We start from the raw sequence: 9,474 nt of genomic DNA, 5'->3' as shown, positions 1-9,474 counted from the left end.
ATTTTAAATTTTTTTATATATAATATAATTTATTATTTATTTTTATTTAATATAAATATAAATATTAAATTTAAAATAATTAATATTTTAAATAAATTATTATATTTTATTTATTATAATATATTTTTTTAATAAATTATATTTATTTATTTATAAAATAAATAATAATAATATATTATTATTATTATTATTATTATTATTATTATTATTATTATTTATTTTATTTTTTTATTTTTTATTATAATAAGTTTATTTTTATTAAAATTAATATTTTATTTATATTATATATATATATATTTATTTAATTAAATTAAATTATATTAATATTTTATTTTATTTTTTATATATTTTATATATAATTAATTTAATTTTTAATAATTAAAATAAATAATAAAACCTTTTATTTTAATACATGCCCTGGAATATAGCGCTTAAACCGCTGTCCCACGGTTGAATCCACGGTATTTTCCTACTTTACTCTGATTGGTTGCATCCTTGCTTACGTCAGCCCTGCTCTCCCACCTTCAATCCCACTCCTCCTAAGTCTGGTCCTTACAAATCAATAGCAGGTTAATCAGACTATAAATTCAAGACAGGTTCAATTAAACTAGAGGTTCAATACAACGTCAATTAGACTGTTGGTTCAACTGCTGTTCAATTGCAGTTCGATTAGACTGCAGGTTCAACTGTAGATCAACTGCATTCTAATCGCAGGTCAATCGCAGGTCAATTAGACTGTTGTTTCAACTGCAGTTCAATCCAGGTTCAACAGCTGTTCAATACAGGTTCAATTAGACTGCTGTTTCAACAGTCGTTCAATCCAGGTTCAATTAGTCAGCGGGTCAATTAGACGGCGGTTTCAACAGCTCTTCAATACAGGTTCAATTAGACTACAAGTTCAACAGCTGTTCAATCCAGGTTCAACTAGACTGTAGATTCAATCTAGGTTCAATACAGGTTCAATCCAGGTTCAATTAGTCAGCAGGTCCGTTGCAGTTCAATTAGACTACTGGATCAACTGTAGATCAACCGCAGTCCAATCAGACTACAGCTTCAACTGCAGATCAATCGCAGGTCAATTGCAGTTCAATACAGGTTCAATCAGACCTTGAATACAACTGCAAATCAATCGCAGGTCAATTAGACTATAAGTTCAATTGCAGTTCAATTGAATCGCAGGTCAATTGAACCGACAGTCAGGTTCAATACAGCTTCAACTGCAGTCTAATTGAATCGCAAGTCAATTGCAGGTCAATTAGACTACAGGTTCAACTGCAGTTCAATTAGACTTCAAGGTCAACTGCAAATCAAACAGCAAATCAATCGCAGGTCAATTAGAATACAGGTTCAATCCAGGTTCAATCGCAGTTCAATTGAAGCGCAGGTCAGGTTGAAGCGCCAGTCAGGTTGAATACAGCCTCAATCGCAGGTGCGGGGGGGGGGGCGCAGGGGTATGGCGGCACTAAATTGAATAAGTGGCTCTAATTGGGTGGCTTGCCAGCGTTTCCTTGTGGCTTGCCAGCATTTGCGACCGGGGTTGAGAATAAGGTTATTTTAGCAACGTTTCCTGCAGCCTTAGCGCGTGGCTTGACGACATTTAAGGTTTACTAGCCAATCAATAAGTGGGCCCCGAGGAAACGCTCATACAAAAATTTGAACTAATGGCGGGGGTTCAGGGAAACGTTCGATCTTTGGCTGTACACTGTATATTATAAAATTTAAAGTTTAAAAATAAATATTAATAAAAATATTTTTTAATTTAATAAATAAATAAGTTTTAAAAAAAAATATTAATTTTATAATTATATATATATAATTATTAAAAATTATTTTTTTTAATAAATTTTATTTTTTTTTATTTATTAATTTAATTTATTAATTAAAATTATAATTATTAAATAAAATAAAATAAAAAATTAATTAATTATTTATATTAAAAAAATTAATAATAAAAAATTATAAAAATATAATAAATTATATATAATATTTTTTTAAATAAATTAAAATTTTATATTTAATTTAATTATTTTAATTTAAAAATTAATTAATTATTAAGTTTTTAATTTAATTTATATTAAAAAATAAATTTAAAAATTAATTAAATAAATTTTTTAAATAAATTTTTTAAATATAATTTATACGTAAAATTTATTTTTTATTATTATTTTAAAAATTTAAATTTTATTTAAAATTTATTATTTACGAATAAATTATTTTAAAATTTATTTATATTATATTTAATTAATTATAAAACTTTAATAATTAATTTTAATTAATTAATAATTAAGTTTTTAAATTATTTTTTTTAATTTTATATTTAATTAACGGTTATATTATTTTAAAATTATCGATATTATATAATTTTAAAACCGGATTTTAAAGGATTATTACGATAAAAAATTTTTAATAAAAAATTTTATTAAAAATTTAAAAATTTAAATTTATAATATTTTTTCGTAAATTTAAAATATATCTTTTCGTAAATTTAAAATACAAGTTAATTAAACTGTAGTTTTAATACAGGTTTAATTAAACCTTAAATTAAATAATAAATCAATCGCAAGTTAATTAAATTATAAGTTTAATCCAGATTTAATCACAAGTCAAAGCATATCCCTCGTGAACTCGGGCACAACATTTTTATCCCTTTCAATCCTTTCTCCACCCAAGCTTATCATCGCCTGGACTCCGGCCCATTAATATCTTCGACGATGTAATATTCCGGCAGCCATTGGGCTGAATACAGTTAGGTTGTAACCAAATAATAATTCTTCCGCTATCACGAGTATATATAAGATGAACAAAAATTTATCTAAAAGGGATTTGTCCAAGACTTCGGCTTATATTCCTTCCACGCCACGTCGATCTTCTCGATCTTCTCAATGAGATCCTTCAGGCCCGTATCACCTTCTGCCGCCTGCTTGTCCGCCTGTCCCTTCATGAAATCGTTGATGTAAGCATCTTTCAGCTTGTGTAGGTGGTCGTCGATGTGTGTGACGGCCTTGGCGCTCGCGGTCGTGCACTTGTCGCGGATGAAGATGTCCCAACGGCCCTCGAGACCCAGCGGCTGCCACTGGCCGTACGCTTGGCCTTTGCTGTCTCGGCGCACCCAATTCGGTAGCTGATTCACGTCTAGCTCGAGGAACCGCGCCGCGATCCGTTCCTTCTGAGCCTTTAGTCGCTTCGCCACCGTGTCGTCCTGCAGGTACTTCATCGCTGTCATCACGTCCTTCAGGTTCTTGACCGCCCGGTGGCCCCCCCCCTCGTACTTCAACATCGTGTCGTCGTTTTGGATCGTCGGGTCCCTGCTGAACATCTGCCATGAGAGACAAAAGTTAATCAAGGCAAATAAAATCAATCGGCTTTTTTTCCCAATTTGTCGGGAGCTGGGGAAGGAGAATAACCTACCCGTTCCTTAGCGGTATTAACGCCGGAATCGAGGAGCACAAACTCGCTGAGGTATTTGTTGTCGTTCCCGGGAAGCACGGCGAGCACGTGGTTGACGGGATCGCGCTTCACGTTGTCGAGTGCGAAGCGCGAGGCCTCCGGGACGCCAACCCAGAGCGTCTTGACGGCCTGGCAGAAGGTTTGCGGGGGGCCGGCGCCGGGAGCGTAATTCGGGAGAGTCTGCCTTACGTCCTTGTTTACCTCGTCTATGAATTGGGCTACGAGCTGGAGCTCTAGTATGTGCTCGGTAGCCCAGTCGGTGTCGAGGCCGGTGGTAGGGTACTGCTGGTTGCCGTCGAAGCCGAAATCATTGCACTGACCGGGGTTGGTGTACCCGTACACACGTACGTCTTTCACTTTCTGTGTAGGCATGAAAGCGGGACCGTCAGTCTCTCCAATGCTCCACCATACAATCTCAAGATTCACTAGGGGTGGAACCTCTGTTGAGGATATGGTGAAATGTCACTTACCGTGTTGAGCGAACCACTCGTATCGTACGGAGGAGCTAGGAGCAAGACACCTGCCTTGGAAGTACTTGCACACGCCTTTACAGTCCGGCGGGAATCTGTAACTCGGCGGCTCCACTGATGCCAATGTTCGGCATCGGATGAATTGCCATATTCTACGAAGTAGCGTCGTCTCAGAGCGTTCGAGTACTGGTCGGGCTCCCAGCCTTTGATCTGCGAACAAGGGGCGTCGTCTCCTCCATTTTCGCTTTGGCTGCTCTCGGGGCAGAGCAAGGACTGAGCTCCGATTTTAATGACCGGCTCTACCGTGATCCTTTCTCGCTTGTCCAGAGCCTGTCGCTGTGAGAGGGGACCGAGTGCTTGGCTCGCGTTGGCTGAGACGTCGTCGGCATCTATTAATGCGGTGTGTAGCCTCACCGTGTCCCTCTTATCAGGGAGTCCGGCGCTAGGGTCCGGACACTCTTCCATCGGTATGATGGGCTTCATGCCTGAGCCCGGAAGGTTGAACCGCGGCAGGTTCCAGTTGAACACGGACGGTGCTTCGGCCTTTGCATACAAGTCTACTCCGATGTTGATCCCCCAAGTGAATGGACAGCTGCCATCCGTGGTGAAAGAAGAGTGGGCGGTGGCCTCGATCCAACCGTCAGCGACGACGGAGGCGAGCGCGTCGCCGTCAATGTTCCACCGCTCGTTGATCTTGATGCCGAACTCGATGGCGGCGATGGCGTGTAGCTTGGCGCGGCCGTCGGCCGTGATACCGGCATAGAACTCGGGCGCCTGTACTCCCTGGAAGTCGCCCGAGTTGCCGTAGTCGGCCTCGTCCGGCTCCGACGGCTTGAAATTGTCGTTGGCGGGCAACGTCTGCGAGAACTCCCACGAGGCTACATCCACGCGCGTCTCCATGACGGCCGAGACCACCAGCTGCGCCTCGACGCGCGCCTTCAGGTTCACTGCTGGCCCGATCTCGGCAATTCCTGGTATGTAGAAGGACGCACCCGGGAAGGGCACCCGCAGCATCGACTTCTCCTGGCTGTCGTAGTGCAGGTCCAAGTAGGCCTCGAGGCGGAAGATGGCCGTAATGTCGCCCTTGTTGCTGAAGGTGAGGTAGGACTGACTCAGATCGAACTTCTGGCCCGGCGCCGGCAGCTTGCAGACGAGGGTGAAACCGAAGCTGGACTCAACGCGCACGTCGGTCTCGGCTTGGGCCAGGAGGCGGCCGTCGTGCAGAGGGCACTGCCACGTCTCATCGATTATCTTTAGCAGGTATGTCTTGTCCAGGACGTGGCGGAACTCCCGCGAGATGGTCGGCGACAGCATCTCGCTCAGCCAGGCGATGATGCCGGACCCGAACCAGCGCGCGTGCAACTCGTCCCGCGACGCGAGCCCGAAGTGCGCGTCGTCGCGGTATTCCTCCTCTAGCCACCGGACGTGGTTGCCCTGGACGTCGTGCAAGGATCGCTTAGTTTTGCGCTTAGATGCCGCCGCCGACACGATCTCATCCCAATAGCCTACCTCATTGCTGAAGTCGATCCGCACCTGCGTGTCGCCGACGTCGCGCGGCACGCGGGTGAAGTCGTAGTCGAACGTGAGGTCGTAGACGACGGGGGTGTGGGCGAGGCTGCGGCGCAGCTGTCGCGGGAGGATCTGATGCGGCGAGGGAGTCATGCCGACGGCGACGGCGTACTTCCCGGGCCCGCAGTTCGGCGGCATCTGCAGGATAGTGCCCGGCACGCCGTGGCCGAGCTCGATCTTGTGGCAGTTGCTGTCCTCCGACACGTCCGTGCAAATCATCTTGACCGTCTGCGCCTCCTCCGCGTTGGTCGCGTTCTCGCAGTTTAGCAGCCAGTGCGACCCGTCGCGCTTGTCGAGCGACACCTGCAGCTCCTCAGGCGAAGCCATAACGACGAACTGGAATGCGGCGTCCGAGGGCTCGTTGTCGGGCGCCTTGGCGGTGCCGGTGCCCCACGTATCGTCGGTCTCCAGCTCGTAGTCCGTGTCTAGGTTGTCGCCCTCAGGCGGGTTCGGGAACAGCTTGTCCAGGGAGACGGGCAAGAATGGCGATTGTCCGTTGGCGGGGTCGCAACAGAACGCTCGAGATCTCTCGAGGCGAATGCCGCAGTCTTCACCCTCGCCGTAGGCGTTTGTTGTCAGTTGCACAGAATGGCCGACCGGGCAGTGGTTATCGAAGCAGCTCCCCGGCTCTCCGTACCAGGCGCAATTCTGCCAGTTGCTGATGTCTTTCTTGGGACAGCAGTAAAGCTTCAGAAGGTCTATGTTCGCCTCCTCTAAGGCCTCTTCGAGAACAAGACCGACCAAACCCAAGAAAGTCCCGGCGATATCGCTCAATCGCTGCAGGAAAGTTCCCGCGAACGTCTGTCATCGGCCAGGTTAGCTCGTTATGTTTGATACTTAAAAGGGACAAGGAAAACAGCGCACAATAGCTTCGTCATCTCCATTACAGCGTTGTCCCTCTCCGGTCCAGTAGCAGGTATTTTCCAGAGAAGTCTCGCAACAATAGGCCTTGTTCCCATCTTCGCAGTAATCCCCGTCGCCCCAGCGATTGAGCTCAACTGTAACTTCGTTCTCTTGGCAGTGGCCATTGCAAGACGGAGCACCGCCTCTCCACCTACAATGGTCCTTGCTAGGAGCGCCGTCGAGAGGACAGCAGAGCTCGCTGTCCTTCTCGGTGGAGTGGCGAGTGAAGAACTTGGCCCCGCCGCACGGCTGGGTCGTGACCTTGATGAAGCCCGCGTTGCAGTGGTCGCCGCAGTCGGTCACGTAGCAGTCGGGAACAGATACACCCTGTAAGAGATCGTGTTAAACCCAAGGACGCCAGATCTATTATACCTAAATATATAGTAGGGCGGAAGAAGAAGAGGAGGAGGAAGAAGGAAACTGACCTCCCATTGGTCCTTACTCTGGGCCTGCCTTTGGAATAATTTGAGATTGTTCTCGCCGACGACACCGCGAAGGGCCTCCAGGTCATCCGTATCTTGGTCAATGGCCCAGATCAGTAGACCACCCAGACCCTGGTCGTTAGCAAAGTCGATCTTCTGCTTAAATGTATCGGCGTCATCCTATGTGCATGGTCAGCCCATATTGTTCCAAGAACGTCTCAATGGCGATTGTCAAGATCGAGATTTCGAAAACTTCTGGCCATGGTAGACTTACGTACGAAACCCATTGGTCCTGGTTCCACGTGACGTACTTTACCGCATTCTCCTTGTCATAGTATGGCTTTAATTTGTTATTTTTAATGATATCCGTAATTTCACGATAAGTCAGTGTGCCGGATTTCTGGCTGCAAGGACCAGGCGAGGCACCGCCTTTGAACAGGCATCCCGGAGAGTGGCATGTAGGGTCAGAAAGTTGGAAACTTCTTCCGTAGAACCCTAGGCCCAGGTTGAGTTTCCCAGCCGAAACGTCGTTCCTCCAGAAAAGATCGAAAGCTAATTTGATCTCGGTGAGGTTTGTATGGGCGAGGGTTTGGTTGCCTATTGGGTTAGTCGAGTCCCAGATTCCGTGAAGGTCGTAACTCATGACGTTGACCCAATCCACATGGTTGATGGCCTCGAGGTCAAACCACCTCAAGTACCAGTAACTGGTGGGCACCGTGAACGAGACGACATACTTCTCGGGCTGTTGCTTGTTGACCTCATCTAACTCCTTAAGGAAAGTCACAAAGTTCTCACCGTCCTTCTCCTTACCACCCCGATCTAGTGCGCCAGGGTACTCCCAATCGAAATCGACACCGTCAAAGCCATATTTGCGCATGAACCCCATCAGGTTACCGATGAAAGTCTTGCGGTTCTCAGCACTACCCACCATGTCGCTGAATACCGATTGTGTGGCTCCGGGATCGTTGAAAGTCCACCCGCCAACAGCAACGACCGTTTTCAGTCCAGGGTTAGCAGACTTGATAGCGGTGAAATACTCAAACAGGTCTGGTTTGAGGTCGTCCATAGGGGCAATGAGGAAATTTCCGGGGGTGATGTAGGCGAAAGAGAAGTAAGCATGGGTCAAGGCGCCGACGGGGATATCTTTGAAGTTCATGTTTTGACATTCTCTATCATGGGCCCAAGCCTCGTAATAGCCGATGACGCGCTTTTGCACATCTCCGCCTGAAGAGCCCGAGCCTGGCTGGTCGCAGTTACTTTGACAACTGGTCTCTTCGTCATCGGTTTTCTTACAGAAGTCTCCTGTTGTACCGCAGAAACCAAATTGGGAGCAGCACTAGGAAGTACGTTAGACACTTATAGGTACGTTCCAGGTCATTGAATCATGCTTCTCTTGGACTCACCACTTTGAGGGGGCATTCCTTTCCAGGAGGATCTGAGTTCCGTCCACACTCGGCATGAGCGTCACAGTTTGACCAACAAACATCGTTCGGACTGGTACCAGTGGTACCGCAAGCCTTCTCGCCGTAGTTACAGAATCCCGTCGCCTTAGGACAACAGGCCCCTGCACTGGCGTCAGTCACCCATCATTTCGAACTGGGGAGTCGAGGAGGTGCGTACCATTCTTACAAGGCTTAGTTTCGGAACAAGAATAATCATCATCACCCGATGCCTGGCGGCTCATCAGGAGATCAGAACTTGAGGCTTCTACGAGGAAGCAAAGCCCCGGCTCATCTTCCCGACCTCTGATCTTGGCAGAGTAGTCGAAAGGTCTGTCTCGTCAGTACGACTTAAGGCCAATCATTGGGATGGCTTGTTGAGACTCACGATATGTGGGCTTGACAGACATCTCTGTCTTGGTAAACAGAAGTTGAAGCAGCATGATGCGGGCGACTGAATACTATGTGGCTCTGATACGCGATGCACACCAGTGCGGCGGACCTCAATGAAGCCTTCATCTTGCTGCCTAGGTCCTGAGTCCTTACGGAGCGAACGAAGAGTGCAACCAAGCATGTTTCACCTTTACCAAGTGCGTCTACACCAGGTGTTATAATCCGGTCTGACGAGAATATCCTGGAGCCTGCTTCTCGATGGTGTAGGGTTGTCAATACACGAAGGCTATCGTCAGGGGGGTATTCTAGGGCGCCACCAGAAGCCACCAACATCAAAGGATTCCCGCTCGCCCCTCGAGACGGACCTTACTGCAAAATTGAAATTAGACATACGCTAACTGAGGGTGTCACCACAGGTTTTTAATATCAAATGGTGCGCCATGTTATTTCCAAAGTGATATGATATGTCTTCACAATACAACCGAAAGCCAATATCCCTTATCCAGTGCATCTTATATTGGTAAGAGGGTGTGTTGCAGCCAGCACTCGGCACTGCCAAGTCACCGAACGCTCCATAAGGCATCCAATCAGGATCGACGGTGTTCGAGATGGCGGATGGTTCGTTGGGAGCTGTTAAATCGCCAACATTTTGGCGGTTTGGTGGCTTTGTTCATTCTGCCGGCTCTCGCCAGCTATTTACAATTCGTGCTATATAGTAGTTGTCACAGTAAAATAGATATCAGCACTATGGAAAGATATTTTTACGATGAGGAATCACACATGGAACTTTACCCCTGAGCTATTCCGGCATCCTGCAATATTTCGTATCTC

At 46.2% G+C, this 9,474-nt stretch overlaps 1 protein-coding gene across 1 annotated transcript; it reads right to left on the bottom strand.

The window, feature by feature from the left end:
• Positions 1–2,579: 2,579 nt before the first annotated feature.
• On the bottom strand, positions 2,580–9,291 carry F4807DRAFT_472338 (carbohydrate-binding module family 18; the record flags this gene model as incomplete). The annotated part of the gene is made up of 10 exons (XM_048003003.1): positions 2,580–3,316; positions 3,409–3,807; positions 3,918–6,287; positions 6,351–6,716; positions 6,815–6,991; positions 7,086–8,147; positions 8,215–8,375; positions 8,432–8,583; positions 8,639–8,763; positions 9,286–9,291. The coding sequence occupies 10 exons, from the start codon at positions 9,289–9,291 to the stop codon at positions 2,813–2,815; spliced, it is 5,322 nt and encodes a 1,773-aa protein (XP_047848834.1). The 3' UTR covers positions 2,580–2,812.
• Positions 9,292–9,474: the final 183 nt, after the last annotated feature.

This window comes from Annulohypoxylon truncatum (assembly GCF_022578515.1).
Source record: "Annulohypoxylon truncatum strain CBS 140777 unplaced genomic scaffold F4807scaffold_60, whole genome shotgun sequence".
Classification (NCBI taxonomy): domain Eukaryota; kingdom Fungi; phylum Ascomycota; class Sordariomycetes; order Xylariales; family Hypoxylaceae; genus Annulohypoxylon; species Annulohypoxylon truncatum.
This window is presented reverse-complemented; position numbering and strand designations above follow the sequence as displayed.